Consider the following 17,709-nt stretch of genomic DNA (forward strand, 5'->3'; position numbering starts at 1 on the left):
GTGTCAGGAAGTAATCCTCCACAAATTCCAGGAATCTAGTTTGCTCCTTCTCCTCTATTTCCAGCAGACACCTGGGAATTTGAAGTCTCCCGTGAGAATGAGAGCTAGTGATTTACACTTCTAGATGCTTACAGAATATTTTGCCTGCTTCTTCAGCTTGGTTGGGTCTATAACATGCTCCTACCTTAATATCTTCCATTTTGGCCTTTCTTATGGTCATTACGCAGAGACATTAAACCCTTGCATCGCCATAAATAAGCTCCATACACTCCAGACCTAAAGTAGAGGAATACCCCCATCTCTTCTTTTTCCCTTCCTATCTCTCCCGAATAGCCTGTAGCCATCCATTTAAGCACTCCAGTCATGTGAGCCATCCCACCACATCTCACTGAGGAATGTGATATCATAGCCCTGAGACTGGAATAAAAATTACAGTTTACCCTGCTTATTTCCTATGCTATGTGAGTGTGCATAGAGGCATTTGAGTTGGGCCCCTAATGAAACTGACTTACTGGTTGGCATTTCTTTGTGCTGCATTTATGGGCAGCAATAGTTAATGTCAGCATCAACATTCTCCTCCCCTGGTAGCTTTAGTTTAAAGCTTTCTTCACCAGATTGGCAAATCTGTAACTAAAGATGTACTTTCTCTCCTCATACAGATGGACCCCATCTAATCCCAGTAGACCAGGTTTCTCAAAGCAAGTCCAATGGTCTAAGTAGCCAAATTCCTGACTGCAACACCAGCCCTGCATTTTTTATTTATTTTTTATTCACCAGATTCAGCTGTCTCTGTCAAATCCCTGTTGGAACTTAGTTGTAGACAGTGTGTCATGGAGAAGCATGATACAGTTAGCCAGCTTTGCAGGAGGAAGCAGTTCCCACTCCCACTGAGGTCTTGTGGAAAAGGATGTGCCAGCATGTGCTGAGTGCTGCAGCTGCATGCACAAACATAAGTAGCTAGATTCCCGGGACCACCCTGTATGCCTTATGAGCTGGGAGCTTCTGTTCCTGGATAACATGGCAACTCTGTTAAGTTCATAAAGCTAAAGTTGCTTGATGTTTATGCTTGAAGGAGAAACAGAGTAACACTAATATTTAAACTGGGGATGTCTTGGGTCTGCACAAGTTGAGCAGGTCCTCTTTTCTACCAGCCTGGGAATGAGGCTGAGTGATACCTGAAAGTACATGCTAGCAGACACAAGGATGAAAACTGTGAAATTTCTGATAAATAAAACTTACTTTCGTAACTAGCAGTCTTAATGTCCAACTTTGCTTCAGAAAGCAACTCTCTGCCCACAGATGGGACAGTGCTGAGTATCCCATCATAACCTGCCAGCTTGTGAAAACAATTCCAGTAAGGAACTCTTATTTTTCAGTAAGGAAATTTTCAGTTTCCAGTAGGGAAATCATAATGGAAAAAAAGGCTCAGAAATGAACTACTAAGACCTTTATGTCACAAAAAACCACTTATGTTGTGCAAATGTTGGCTGTATAACAAAGAATAATGAGGAATTAAAGGTGTTTTCATCTTTGTGTAAAATAATGACACATATAGCTGTAGCAAAAGGAAAAAAAAAAAAAAAAACAAAACACTTCATGGAGAGGATAGCTAAAATGGAAGGCAGAAGATCTGTTTTTGTTTGTTTGTTTTAGTTTATTTTCTTGACGATCTAATGGAAGATTAAGAAATGACCATGTGCTAGAGGGTATTCTTTAATGGTGGCAAGCCTTACAACTTCTTTCATCTGTTAGGAAAAAGAGTTACCAGAGCCAAAGATGATTTTATTTTTATTTTCATTTTTATTTTTTAATTGGATTTAATACAGCAAAAACGGAATAAAGTTTAACGTTTTGTGATATATTACAAATTGCGATGCAACAACCCTCCTGGCCTTAAACAGTAGTGATCTGAATGAAGAAAGACATTGCTAATGTCTAAATTAAAAGAAGATGTAAGAAGCTAATGACTTTCAATGGAGGTCTATGAAGGTAGAGCATTGTTATATTTGAATGCTAGTCAGTGAGCTAATCAAGTTTGCCATGTCTAATCTTTCTTTCCCTATAAGTTATCTGTGCTGTGTAATACTTTGTAACTGTTAACTGTAACCACAACTTTCCCAGAAATTCACCAAAATTCCTAGATATCTTCTATCTTCTCATATGTTATATTTTAGTATTATCTGAGTTGGTTCTTGTTCCAGGGATACATGATTTTCTATATGTTTATAAAACAGTTACCAACCTTAGTCTCTGCTAACACAGAGACTAACATAACCTTAGTCTCTCTTAACATACAAGTCTGGTCAAGTTTTGAATTAACTAAAAGGAATTTTGTCATTGATGATTTGAGTTGAATTAAGTGCAGATTAGTACCAAAAACAGTCTGAGAAGCAATGGAGAGTACTTAAATATAGACACTGTCAAGTCTGAAGTAAAACAGTAATTCCTCAGAACCACAAAAACAAATATCCGTATTCAACTAAAATATCTGTTGTGGTCTGCTAATAGGTTGTACCACTACTACCATTTTTGTAAATTTCCAAAGCTGTTATTTCCTTTTTAGGAGAAAGGGAAAAAAGGATTTGGATCACTACAAATTTTGTAATGCTTATAGTATGTGCTCTAAAAATTTCCATTTAATGTGTAAGTGCACTGTAGAGGCTGAATAAATAAAATTTCAATTTGGAAGAAAGCAAGCTTTCAGATGAAGAAATAATAAGCACCTACAGCCTTCAGAATCTGGAGCTGAATTGTTTTTAGTGGAACTCATTTGATATGAGTCAGCCTTAAGCAATATTTTCAAAGTGCTGCAGAACTTCACAAAAACATTTAACTAATTATTACTGGAGGTTTGAGCCAATATTATATTTTTTGCTTATTATCTGCATATAGGCTCACAGGCCTATATGCAATTACTATATAGAGATGTGGAAAACATCACACATTTGCAATAACTCACAACAAACACGGTACCATCTATTTATAATTTGTGGCTTATGTTATGTGGCCCATGGCATGATCTTTTTCCTTAATGGATATTTCTTTACCTTCTGCTGCAGTAAAAATATCCAATTAAAATGAACTGGCCTTCATTTTGTTTTGAGAGAAATATTTAAATTAAAAGAGAGCAGTGAACAAAATTACAACTCCATTTACGTGGCAATTTGAAAAGTTCCACAAACACTTTATCTGGGGCTATGTGGTCCTAGAACCCGGATTTCATATTCTTAAATCACTCAGATCTCTTGGTTTTTATGGAAATGGTACTTGCTTCTGAATAAGTACTCATAGAGTTGAAGTTTAGTCACAATTAAGCACTGATGTACTCTACTCAGTACCAGATACATACAGTTTTAAGACTAGAAAGAAGCAGTTGACATACGTAATATCTATTAAGTTTCAGCAACTAGAATATTTTTAGAAAATTAGGACAAAAATAAACAAACGAACAAAAAACCACACAGATTAGGAGGGGTTATTAAGAAGGTATTTTTTACAAGAGAGGAAGGGCAGAAGGGATATCACTAATGACTGAAGGGAGAAAATAGTGGTATTGTAACTCACAATTCTTGAAAGCTAGATCTGACTTACAGCAAAGTGATATGCTTACCGTGAGGTTTGCTTTCAGATCCTTTTACTAAGATCTACCAGACTTCTTGGCCCTCTCCAGCCCTGTACATGTCTGGAGAAGAAGCCCTGAATCTAGTAAAAAGAACATTTCTGTTAATGTATCACAAGCTGAAGAGAAACAGATGACGGTACGTTCTGATCACATTTTCCATTAATGGAAATAAATAGGAAATAAAGCAGACAAATGTGGAAAGGGGAGAAAAAAAAAAAAAAAAAAAAAAAAAAAAGAAAAAATAAGATGGATTAATTAGAAGTACAGCTACTGTAAGATGAAATATCTGCATGTCCTGACATCATCAGGCATAAAGCATATTCATCATTGCTTTTTAAATTATATGTCATAGGTGAATTTACATGTTATTTTGTGAATTAATTGGAAATTAGCTAGACTATACTCACATTCAGTTTAATGACTTCTGAAAGCTGTGGGGAAAAAAAAAAAAAGGCCCAGAGAGAAGAAATGACCCACCCATTTTCCCACCCTTTGTTGCAGAAGAAACCATACCTCTACCAGCTGTACTTTAGTCCCTACCTGCTCCCCTAAGCATATGTTTATGAGGTGTGTGCTTCCTGAGTTAGAGCAGAAGGATTAAGAAAGCATATAAAATGATGTTGAAGGAACAGCATTCAATCACAGAATAGAGAGAAGGCAAAAATCTTATTGAAGAAAAGGAAAATTCTATTATTTTATACCTTATTCTTGGCATGTGATTCTTCATTTTGACTGTGCAATTTATATAGCTAATTGAAATCAGTTAGCAAGAAGGGAATTATATGAATGAAAAAAATCTCATCTGAACTTTATGTGACCTAAGATCTTACCATATGTTAACTGTAAAATATCATCACATTTGTTTAATAAGATTTTTCTACCAGATATGAAAGATATGCAAGTTTTGTGTTTCTGTTTATAGTACGAGACCAAAGATTTTGACTGGACCTACATAAATCAGTGTAATAAACTACTGGTACGTAAATATAACTTTGCCAAAAACATGATGAGCCCACACTAACATGTAACATACAATGACATATCTACCCAATGTACAATTCTGTTTGTACTGCAGAAGTAAAACCATATCTATTACTGAAAGATCAAAATATCTGTTAACTTTTTATAATGAGCTTTTCTTTCAAAATATGTTTTTGATCAAAGAAAATACATCCAGTACCTTTCCTGTGGATTTTTAAATTGTCTTTACAAATGTTATTCACCATTGCTCAGTTTGTTGTACCTTCTTCCCCAGAGCAATTCCCCAGACACTCCAATGCATCCCCTTCTGTACTCAGAATGTTTTCTTTATTCCAGATAGATCATTTGCTCAATACTCCTGTTTATTGTTCCATTTGCAGTCAAGGCTACAGTTTAGGTTTTCTCTGGTCAACTGAAACTAATGAAGTTATTTTCAGATAAGTATCATACTGTGTATGAGAAACTCCATCTGGTATCCATTTGTCCATGCACAGGACAACAACTTTGTCCACTTTTACATTTCCAGTCCTGATCCCATGCACATTTCACCTACTTAGCTTAGTTTACTATGGCAATCCCATAGCTTTAAATGGGAGGAGTTTTCACATTCTATTAACCATTTAGGTGATTTACATCATTCAGTGTAGCTATGATCCGTCTTCAGCCTCTGTTTCTTAATATATAAATAGATCTCCCATGCCACAGTGACCAGCATGACGTCAGAACATCAAAAGAGTAAAATTTACTCCCTCAGAACTGAACTGGTACTTACTACACTGTCCTGCGTAAGTTTGTATACTAATTTTGTTATGGCAGAAACAGGAATTGTAGCCCAGGGGGCTGTAAATATGTGGTGTTTTTTCCCATTCTCTGTGAAGGACACTGAATTATGTCCAATCTTTCCCTGCTTCCAGTGACCCCCACAAGCGTGGTGGCCTAGATGCATCATCATCAGATCTCAGTGGAAGCCCCATCCAGGCTTCTCTGCTGCAAGACACTGCTAGGATTCTCCAGCCTAGATAAATACTGTACCATGACTTTCCATAGAAGTAACTGGTTTCATTCACTGCATTATCATGTGACTTAAGACAAAACTAAATTTAGCAAAAGGAATGGATTACAAAAAGTTATGGAAAAGTAATTTACTCCATACAGGTGATAACAGATAGCAAACAAACAAACAAACCACCACCAACAACAAAATTGATAATTACAGTTATATGTAATTAAACACACAAGGTTCTTTAAAATGTATGTGTTTTCTATATGCACATTTGTCTCCATCCAACTTTAGAACAGAGCTTGCATCCCATAAAAAGAGAAGATATCCACCAATTAGAGATAAGGGAAGGTTCTCACAGAAACATTAGGATCCATTTTAAACAGTTACTGTCTTAGTGCATTATTTTCTTGGCATTTCCCTGTGAAAATAACATTCTTCTCCAAGCTGTAAGATGCATTCTTGAACTACATCCACGGAATAAGAAACAGACAATGTAAAGCTGAGTAGTTCCAGATTCTGAAAAGCAGAAGAAAGTTGTAAGTGTAAAAATGAACAAACATATAAAGTTTACAGTAACTGCTGAAAAAAAATATTCCTCGGATGTGTTTGTACTAAACAGACATGCATTTAATCACCAAAGAAAAGTTAGAGACCATGTAAATTCCTAAGCTTTGTAGAACAAACTTTGAACTCATTATTTAATGCTGAGCAAAAGGTTGTAATTTAAAGATAATTTTTACATCTTATAATCTAGTCCTTAAGCTAAAAGTTGTATTAAGGATGTTTTATTGTGCACATATTACAAAAATAAAATAAAATAAAATAAAATAAAATAAAATAAAATAAAATAAAATAAAATAAAATAAAAACAAAGGAATGAGTCACTTGGCTAAAGAAATACAGCAGCACTGAGGTCTTAGAGCTATTTGTTAACTCATGTCTAGCACTATAAAATAAGTTGGGAAACAAAAGTCTGTTTAAAATTTGTTTTATAAAGGAAAATATTTTCCTTCTAAAATACAAAAAAATCTTTGTATAAGGCTGTGGCTAGTGGTCTAAACTTTTTCAGATTTCTGAACACTTATCATTCTCTCATCCCACAGGAAGAGCAGATGGGTTGTCCTTGTACAAAATATGGTATCCACCTGCACTTCATTAGAGAGCTGCATTTTTGTACATGCCACACCACAAGATCACCATGATGACATAGCAGCTTCAGAGAACAGCGTGACTAGGGCTTTTTTTTTTTTTTTTTTTTTTTTTTCTCCTCCTGTAACACAGAGGATCTGGCAGACTTTTACCTCCTGACACTGTTTACAGCATATATTGGTCGATACAGTCCCTTATTGCATCTGCTCTGGGAATAAACGAAAGCAGCTTCAAGGCAGTAAGGTAAGTGTTTCTGCATGTTTTAACTGTAATGTTCAGCTATTTAAATGTAGTTGTAATATGAATGTGAAAACATGTCAGGATAAGTTTGCCAATTTGTAAATTGAACACAAATCAACAGTTGTTTAGTACATTTACTTTTTTAGTTTCCCTAAAACGACCTCACATGTTTTGTGCATAAATCTTGCTCTCATTTCGTCTGTTTTGTTTTACTTCAAAAGAAGAATTGTTGTACAGTAGAAATATATTTTTAAAGACTTATTCATTCATAGTATATTAGTAATAGCTCCATAGCACTCCGTTTGTTAAATCATTTTGCTTCATTTCACAAAAAGACAAGGCATCCAGACAGTGAAATATTTAATCAAGTAAACAACAAGAGGAAAATCATAGATACTTTGAATAATGTAGTTAATTTTAAGACATATTTGAAATATCCTATTGAAGCTTATTAATGATACCTCTTATGCAAATTGTGTAAAACATTATGCTGCAGAATTAAGGTATATTTATATTTTATATTACAGTGGGATCATAAATTTATATTTATTTTATTTCACAACAACTTTAGAACTAAGGCAGTATAGGTTCCAAAATAATTTAAATAGTTTGTCTACTCTACTGTAGTAAGCATTTTTTCCAAATTTGTGGATTTGTCATTTAGTATGTTTTGGCATGTCGCCTGAGCAACTTCATAAATGTTTTCACAGGTATTTTACAACATAACTGAGTAGAACAAACACAAGCAATCCATTCAAGAATGCTTATATTTATAAGATAAACATCTAAGAACATATTCTGATGTTATCTTTTGAATTCATATAGTTCAGTGTAACAACCAAGTATGTGTACATGATCTATTTACATCTTACATTTCTGACAGAGAAACATTTAGAACCATGAATGAAAATAAATAAATAAATAAAATAAATTAACTACACTAAATATTTACTTTATTGTGCTATTTTATGTCAGACACATACACTTATGGCTTTGCAATAAGGAATTGGCATCTAAATTTTAAATTTTTTGATAAAATCATTCAAAAAAAAATTGCTGTCTAACTCCAAATTACTTCCAGGGTTTTGTGAAGCAGTTAAACATTGTATACTCTTTAAAATAACTATGTCAGCCTCAGTAATAAATCAAGAATAATGAATATAATTTATAAATACAAGAGCGATAGAATTTGAATTTAAAAAAAAAAAGAAGTTTACTCTACTTTATCAGTAAGACTATAAAATAATGAGGACGTATAAAAATGTCATTGTAAAGCCAAAGAACGTAGTCCAAGAAGTTCTCTACAGTATTTTATATTTTGAGAACAGAAGCAGTTAGTCTCCTGTCCTTAATGTTTAGTACTTAAATATGACCAGATTTTGAGGTGAATTTTGTCAATGTAATTTTTCTTTCAGAGGAGCTGTACTTACTTATACCAGCAGGGGACTGAAGATCAAGTTTTCATGTTCCCATGCAGTAATAAAGAACAAAGAAAATTACACTGACAAATCACATTTGATTGATTCTCTATGCAATACTTTGTAATTAGGTAAATGTGATGAAACCAACACCATGGAAAAAGATATGCAATACTCCTATTCATCCAGAAGACTTATTCTCCAGCTTAATATCCAGCAGAGGGGCTTTTGGGATGGTTGACCAAATTAAAAAAAAAAAAAAAAAATCCTTTTTCTGCACCAGATCAATAGGCCCTGCTTAGAGTTACTTTAGTTGAGTGGTTATGTAGATTTTATCAAGTTAATAAAAGCAAGCCAATTTAGTTAAAGACTTTCTAGCAATGACCCTGCATTTCAACTTTAGGTATTCTGTGTTACATGAAACAGTGCCAATAGCAACGCTGACTTTTCTGGAAGACTGCCTAGATGTGAGATCAATGCATAGTGGTCAGTTTAAAGGCTGTACGTGCTGTCTCAAATTACTTGAGAGCATGATTTTACTAAGGATTTTCTTAATTGTCTCACTCTTTAAACAGTAGTTGAGTACACTTTCACCAGTGAAAATCAAAGTTAGTTCACTGACTTTACAACACAGAATCCATGTAGGTAGCAAGAAATATTATCAAGATATTAATCTATGAAGATTGTGATATAATAATAAATTAATATCTTATGAAGTATGCCTTTAAAATGTAAGGTGAGATCACTCATATTGTATCACAATAAAATACCCAAAGACACTAAAACATCCTTTAGCTATATGTGATCTAGAAGGCCAACTATGCAAAGCAAGTACTTTATTAATTGATTTATTTAGAATGGTAACACAATGTAATTATCACATTCATTGTTATATATTGACTTTGCAAGGACACTTGCACTATCTGAAGTGCAGTCATTTCAGATCCACTGTAGACCCCTGTTAGACAGAGAGATTATACTCATGCACCATATGTAGTACTATATGTAGTACTGGTTGACAGGTCCAGGAGAACATATACTATGTTTCTATGAGTTTGTTTATCTGAATATGAAACTTGGTGGAACTTCCTACCTTTCTTTAGAGGAAATGGGAGAATAAAATATTTCAAGCTACTGGAATTTAACAACAAATTATATAGTAGACCATCCCTCTCAGTTTGTAACTTTCCTGACCTTTTTGAACTTAATTGAAAACATCATATGTTATTTAAACATGAGGAATTCTAACATATTAGTAATAGCAATGAAAGCTTGATAGAATTTACATGGAAAAACTATCTCTGAACATGGCCTTCAGCAAAATTGGAAACTCTTCTGTGCCAAGTTTAGAAAACTTGGACATTATCATCCTTATTGTAACTTGATGAATGGCTGCAGTATGACTTTAAAAATGTGTTATTTGCAACAGCAGAATAACCTGCAGTTTCACACTACAAAGGAAGTTTATAACAAAACAGGGACTGTAAGTTTGTAATAGCAACTGTGCATTACTAACAAAGGAATATATTTTTATTATTTAATATCTTTATATGGGAAGCCTGAATTGATTAGCTTTGAATCATAGTCTTTGTGTGCTAAAATTTCAAATATTGATTAAAAAATCAAACAAAAAACCAAACAAACAAAAAAAACAGAATTGTAACTTTTTTATCCCCCTTCACTATACAGGGACAAGACACATTGAAAAGATGACTTTAAACTCACTGCACATTTTTCTGGTATTGATTAGTGGCATTTTTTGCCAGTATGATTATGGTCCTGCAGATGATTATGGTTATGATCCTTTTGGGCCATCCTCAGCAGTCTGTGCTCCAGAATGTAATTGTCCTTTAAGCTACCCTACTGCAATGTATTGTGACAATCTTAAACTGAAAACCATTCCAATTGTACCAAGTGGAATAAAATACCTTTATCTTCGAAACAATATGATTGAGGGCATTGAAGAAAATACATTTGATAATGTAACAGACCTACAATGGCTTATCCTAGATCACAACCATTTGGAAAATTCAAAAATTAAGGGAAGAGTCTTCTCTAAACTAAAGCATCTGAAGAAACTTCACATTAATTACAACAATTTGACTGAAGCTGTTGGACCACTCCCAAAAACTCTGGATGACCTGCAATTAAGTCACAACAAGATCACAAAAGTTAATCCCAGTGCACTTGAGGGGCTGGCAAATCTGACTGTCATTCACCTCCAGAACAACCAGCTGAAAGCAGATTCTATTTCTGGGGCATTTAAAGGACTGAATTCACTTTTGTATCTTGACTTAAGCTTCAATCGACTCACAAAGCTACCAACAGGACTGCCTCACTCCTTGCTTATGCTGTATTTTGACAATAACCAGATCTCCAACATTCCTGATGAGTATTTCCAAGGTTTTAAAACCCTGCAATATTTACGTTTATCCCACAATAAATTAACAGATTCTGGAATACCAGGCAACGTCTTCAATATCACATCACTGGTTGAGTTGGATCTCTCCTTCAATCAGCTGAAGAGCATTCCAACTGTCAGTGAGAATCTTGAAAACTTCTACCTCCAAGTCAACAAAATTAACAGTGAGTTAAATTTGCATATTTTCATTTCTGTTTACCACTACCTAGACACTAATGGTTGATGCAAGTATCTGGAAGTGTAGTTCAACCAGTTTAAATAAATGGTACTGACTATCATTTTTCTTACTGTTGCTTGCATTGATATTAAAAGACAGACATTTAGCTATGCAAATTAATCTTAAAGATACAATATTCTATTTTCATACATATATGGTTATTATTTGCTAAATACTCATCTCAGGTACACTGAAGCACCTCTATCAAAATCAATGGAGTGCACATATACAATCTAGAAAATAAACAAACAAACAAAACTCTGGGAAAAGTTTAATCAGTGTGGAGGATAGTCATAATTTATAAGTCAAAAAAAGATAGCTGAGAATCAAACTACAGTATGTGCAACCTTTCAGAAGAGTGTCAGTGAAAGTGCTGGAGGAGAGGAGAAAACAAGAGTACAATAAATACTAGTATAAACACTTGTGATACTAGGCACAAGGCATAATGAAAAAGACAATGAAAAAGCTTATATACATACATACATACATACATACATATATATCTTTTTTTTTTTTTTTTTTCTCCCATTTCCTGCCCTTCCACCTAGCAGATCCTGATCCTGTTGTTTTCTGTTTTTAATTCTCATTTTCCGCATCAGATGATTAGGTGTCAAGTTTGTCTCCATTCAAACATGATTTTAAAACAGTTCCTTCTAAAATCAATAACAGCCACACCTTGTACGAGATCATGGAGGTTTCTACTGAGACAGAGCTTTTAGAAGGTTTTCCTAATCCTAGGATGGAAAGGAGATACTATAAAGCTGGGCCAACCCCACCTTCATGTTAGAAGCTCTCCAGCTGGATCTCTGTCAGCAGTGGCCTCTCATGTAGAGGTAGTAAGGTCAATACAGCATTTCTGCTGGAAGACTTACATCATCCTGCTAGCTAGCATAAACTATAAACCATAAAATCCTCATCTTCTTATCTGTATCCATCAGGGGTCTAGGATACCAGTTAGCTAAGAAACATTTTTTTCCTTACTCAATACAGACTTGGCCTTTGCAGCAAAATATTTTAATGGAGATCTTACCAGGGAGAAGGCAAGACCTTTTGTTTGTTATTTACTGTTTCACATGTTCCTCAATATTATGATTTTTTTTTTCCCCTGTATCTCATTTCCTTTCATTTCCTTGTTTTGAAGAGGGAAAAAAAAATGAATTAATGCTTCCCACATGAGGTACTACATACAGCAACCTGTAGAACTCTGTCAGACACTCTCTTTCCTAAAAGAGCTGTTGATATTTAATTTATCCTAAGATAAATGAGGCAATTTTAACTGATTAGAATGGCTTTTCTGAGCCTTCTGCAAGATACCCAGGTACCAACTTTGTTTTCCATTCATGTTTCCAAGGACTTCTAAACAACTGTGACAGCAATATACTTTTCAATGAAAGCTGTATTTCCTAAATGCTAGTCAGCAGGAGAGGGTGACAGTGTAAGGAGCAGGACAGGCTACTGCTGCACTTTCATTGCTACCATATGGAATAATGCAAGAGAGCTCTGATTTACTCTTTTGCCTGAAAAAGAAATGTAGCAGATTTTCATAATAGATTTCCTTGACTATCTAATTTCACAGAAAAGATATTGTGTTCCCTAATATGCTAATAATCAACGTGGGACAAGCAATAATCATTTCTTTTTAAGGAGATACTATTTATGTGCTAGGTTTTGCTCAGCTTTTCCGTTTAAGTGTAATGATGTAATGAAGTGTAATGTTATGTGCTTGTTGGATCTCCAAGCGAACATAAGACCAGTGTCTTTGCTCTCTTCATACCTCAAACTCAGAATGGATAAGATTGAATCTTCTTTTTTAGTATGTCTTTTTAAATAATTTCAGGGTGGAGTTTCCTGATTAATGACAACATTGGTTTACTCCCATGCCTTAGGATTGCATTGGGATTAAATACATATTTGTAATATTTATTATTATATACGTAGATTGCTCAAGGCAAAAATACACTCTGTAGTTATAGAAATCAATGAGGATCAGTGAAGAGGGTCCACAGATGGACTTCTCCATATTTTACTTATGAAGGATTAAGGAAACAGTGGCTTCCACATGAATTCCTAGCAAGAAGATATCATATGAATAGAGTATTACAAGGGGAAACTTGAAAATGTTCAAAGGGACAGTCAGTAGACAAAATATTCTGCTGGATCAGTAGCTGTACCATAATTTTAATTACTATAAACACAGTTAGTTGGAGAGATACTTCGTGGTATTTTATCTGAAATACTTTAGCAATCCCAAAATGTTTTTTTTACAGTGGCTTGTACAGTAATGACTCAGATACAATTACTATAGGACCACAGACCAGCAAAGGTGACTAGGACAGCTGATCCCATTAATCTTTTCTGCTGTATTGCACACCTGAACAAAAAATCTTAACACTATTAATCTTCTTCAGCTTAAGGCTGCTTGTAGTCCTGATGTGCAAGGGATATACTCTTGCCTAGCATATAGTCAAAATAAATTCTGTCTAAAAACCTTAAATATTTCTATGGTCCTATTTTTCTCTATGGGTATAAAGAGGGCAAAACATTCAGAGGGCAAAACATTCTCCTGACTTTTTTATATTTTTTCTCTCTCTTTAGATATTTCTTATTTAAATATAGTTAAAACAACAGAATTTCTTCTGGGAACAGACACATTTAGTGAGAAAATAACTGTTCAGGTGAAAATCCAATTTTTACCCAATCCTTGTAACTATCTCTTTGTCTGACTCATGCAGAAATTCTGAGTAGGGAAAATATGAATGTCATACTAATAGCAGAATTCAATGTTCTTTACCTCTAAACCTTAATACTATTTAATCAGAAAGATATTTGAACAGGAACATCTGAAACATGAATCACTTCAATAAAGGAGGAAGTAAACTAGTAATGTCTTATGTGCTTCAGCTTCACAGATTGCAGTTTCCATACAGAACATATAGAACACATTGGGTGCACTTCCAAGAAACACTTATCTAATTTTCTGCTAATATAGATACAATTAGAAAACAGATATTTTTAATATGCTTCTTACAAATGACAATTATATGAACTGCATAATAAATTAATTCCCAAATACATGCACTTTACACCAAGAAATGGAACCAAATATCACTGAAGTCCATGACAGAGTTCCTTTGACTTCTGTGAAGACTAAATCTGAATCTACTTGCAAAGTTGTCTCAATCTCATAAACGATCTGCACAGCTGGGTATTTTGGTAACACTAATAAACTTGCTTACGTGCACAACATTTACATATGAATTTGTGCTCAAAAGTAACAATATGGTAAACAAAGAAGTAAATTTTGAAAACTTATATATATATATGGTCTTCAATAAAATTATATTTACTGTGTCATTTTATTTTCCATTAAAGACTAGAAAACGAAAAACATATATATTAAAATTCATGTTTATTTACCAATTTACAAATTTTACCCAAAAAATCTCCAGAGACCTTGGCCTAGATAACAAATGGTTGAGGCTGTAGGCCAAGCAAACTTGTTTTCATACAACAAAATCTACACAGATCCAATCCTGTAACTTTTTCTTAGATTGCGTGACCCTATCTCATGAGAATCATCAGTTCACTTCAGTGGGTACATTAACTGGTAAAGTATTAGAATTGGTCTACAAGTTTAATATTGTACAATATTCCAATCTGGACTGCCCGATACTTGTTCCATTAAGAATGCCTTTTTTATTTCACCCTTTCAGAACAAGGTTGTAAAATATTCAAAAATCAAGGATTTTTGTTTTTGTTGTTTTTGTTTAGTCTAAAAACTCTTGGTGATCAAGATCTAACACTTGAAATACATTTCCTCAGTCTCCACATAATATTCCTTACTTTGTGAAAGATATGCAAATATTTACCCTTTCTTTGACATCATCTCTCTGTCTCTAACAAATTAACTACACTGTCATTCTTTAAAGATCTGCCTTTAGAGATGGGTGTACGCTTATACCTAGTTTACACAATAAATATTTCATCAAGTATACAAGATTATTGTAATGTCAGTTCTGGAAAAATCCAATTGAGGTTAAAGTAGAGATATCAAAGATATCCACTTCCTCTTCCATTAGTACTACAACTGAATGTAGGTCACCTTGTTTTCTTAAATGAGATAAATAGTCATGCAGAAAGGATATATAATGTGGTATTTTCAAAAACCCATGAATGACCTATGACCTGTAGTCAAAAGCGTTTTTGATTTTGAGAATCCTACCTTGATTTCTCAGAAATTATGAGAGCTGATCCTCTGTACCACAAAAGCATTTAATAACGTTTAATCGCTGACAAAAAACTTAAGAAGATCAAGTCTCTCAGATTGGTTCTTGAGTGGTGACAGTGTCTGAATCAAAGGGAACTCAGAGAAGAATGAAAAACTATGTTTGCAGAGTTACACAATGTGCTATACAGTGGACATTAAGGTAATCAGGAGATTCTCTCCTGAGGACAAATCTTTTCTGAATGACTGAGGTATACAATTCATGCATATGAACTTATGTATACCGAGCACAGAATTTCTGTTTCATGCATTTTTTTTCTGCTTACAGTTAATACTGCTCATAACATACAATTTCCACTCATAGTCTGCCATATTTCAATTGGATGGAAGCTATACATGGCATGATATGTGAACTGCAATAAATATAAATATTTTTACTTTTTTTTTTTTTTTTTTTTTTTTTTACTTTTATACTTACCTTGCAGTCCTGCTTTTCTGGAAAGGTTCAGTTATATGATTTAAATGTCCCCAGCCCAAATTTCATTTTAAAACTAGTAAATTAAAATGAAACATTCCAAAAATAATATTTTACAAACATACTCAGGGGACTGCCTCTTCATATGAATAAGATTATATTATGTACAGCTTTTCCAGAAACTTATCCCTTCTTTCCTTCTTATTCTTTCTTTCTTTCTTTCTTTCTTTCTTTCTTTCTTTCTTTCTTTCTTTCTTTCTTTCTTTCTTTCTTTCTTTCTTTCTTTCTTTCTTTCTTTCTTTCTTTCTCTCCCCCTCTCTCTTTTTCCTTCCTTCCTTCCTTCCTTCCTTCCTTCCTTCCTTCTTCCTTGCCTTGACATTTCTTTCTTTTCTTTTTCTTTTTTCTTTTTTTTTTTTTTAAATGCCAAATTGAGCCTCTAAATAAAATCTGAAGACTTAAAAATTAAATAGATGCTGGAAGCACACAGCACTTGAAATACCCAATCTTTAAATTCTGAACTTCTCACAATTAATGTGAAGAAGCTCTCTAACAAAACCCCCTGAAGTCCCAGTAAGCCCAAGTAGAATGATATAAGCAGAGACACACAAAATATTGAAATAAAATAAAATAAAATTAAATTAAAATAAAATAAAATAAAATAAAATAAAATAAAATAAAATAAAATAAAATAAAATATAGAACTCCCAATTTCTAAGATAAAAAGAAAAGGCAGAAAAATAATATTTTTATCTCATTTGTCTTAATTATTTGTGCTTTCTCTTACTCGTGTCCCCTTTGTTTCAGAGTTCCCACTGAGCAGTTTCTGTAAGGTTGTTGGACCATTGACCTATTCCAAGATCACACATTTGCGCCTGGATGGAAACAATCTCACTCGGGCTGACCTGCCACAGGAGATGTACAACTGCCTTCGGGTGGCTGCCGAGATCTCACTGGAGTGAGATGCCTCAGAATCTTAGATTCCCTTCTAGGTGGTCATTATTACATGAATTACATCAAGATAGCTCTTTAAAATTAAAATATGCCTTAAAAAATATCAGTCTGCATATTAACCATTCTCTTTGTTAATATTTAGCATGCAACACTAAGACAACAGTAAAGAAATGTGTGCATACTTTTACAAATGCTTGTATTTAGGAAGCACAAGACTGACCAGATGTGGTGTAAAATATGCCTTCATCTGGTTAGTTAAATTGAAGGAAAACATTTGGCCTCATAGAAATCTACATCCATGCATTCAGTATGTGCCATCTGGTATCAGACATAACTACATAGTCAGATGGGTTTCATCAGAGCGTTGAGCAGTATGGGCTAGCCTGTGTAAATAGAAGATTCTCCTGCAAGCAATCCAGCATTTTTAATTATTCATGCCTTGCTCATATTACCAATCTCAAGGGAAAACAAATGATTTAACAATATAAAAACAGTTTAAAATATATGAAAATATCTTTCAGAGACCATTACAATATACTATTAATGGAATATGTAAAAGATAACAGAATGAATATTTTTTCAGGTTAAAAATTGTTTATTTTATTTTATTTTTTTTTTTGTCATGTTTCATCTAAATTTTCATGGCAAGATTTTAATCTATTGCTGGTAAAATTCTTATTTCAAAATAAGTCATATATACAGGTATTTTTATTCAATTACTTGCATGCTAATATTATCCAAAATTGTAGAAAATAAAACATAGCAAATAGTATTTCTGTGCCAATATCATTGTCAACTGTGTTTCAGTCTTTTATAAATTAAAAAAAAAAAAAAAAAAAAAAAGGTTAAAGTATGATAATCTAAGCTATTCTATTTTGCAAAATTTATTGTAAGATTAAATAAACTGTTTTCTCTACTTTCAAGTTTCAATATGTTTGTAAAGATATAGTTTAACACTGTACTTGTGTTGGTCATTAAGCCAATGTCTTATGGAGTTTGCAGTATG

General features: G+C 33.6%; 1 protein-coding gene and 1 long non-coding RNA gene across 2 annotated transcripts in view; one reads left to right on the top strand and one right to left on the bottom strand.

The window, feature by feature from the left end:
* LOC140002319 (uncharacterized) overlaps positions 1-17,709 on the bottom strand; it is a 111,372-nt gene that overhangs the window by 8,891 nt on the left and 84,772 nt on the right. Inside the window, exon 4 of the long non-coding RNA XR_011808676.1 lies at positions 5,054-6,122. This is a non-coding gene — a long non-coding RNA (uncharacterized lncRNA). The remainder of the gene's footprint in view (positions 1-5,053; positions 6,123-17,709) is intronic.
* Positions 6,841-17,619, top strand: LUM (lumican). Its single transcript, XM_005012379.6, has 3 exons — positions 6,841-6,998; positions 10,103-10,999; positions 16,557-17,619. Exons 2-3 carry the CDS (start codon positions 10,123-10,125, stop codon positions 16,709-16,711), a joined length of 1,032 nt encoding a protein of 343 aa, XP_005012436.1. The 5' UTR covers positions 6,841-6,998; positions 10,103-10,122; the 3' UTR covers positions 16,712-17,619.

This window comes from Anas platyrhynchos, chromosome 1 (assembly GCF_047663525.1).
Source record: "Anas platyrhynchos isolate ZD024472 breed Pekin duck chromosome 1, IASCAAS_PekinDuck_T2T, whole genome shotgun sequence".
In the NCBI taxonomy this organism is placed as follows: domain Eukaryota; kingdom Metazoa; phylum Chordata; class Aves; order Anseriformes; family Anatidae; genus Anas; species Anas platyrhynchos.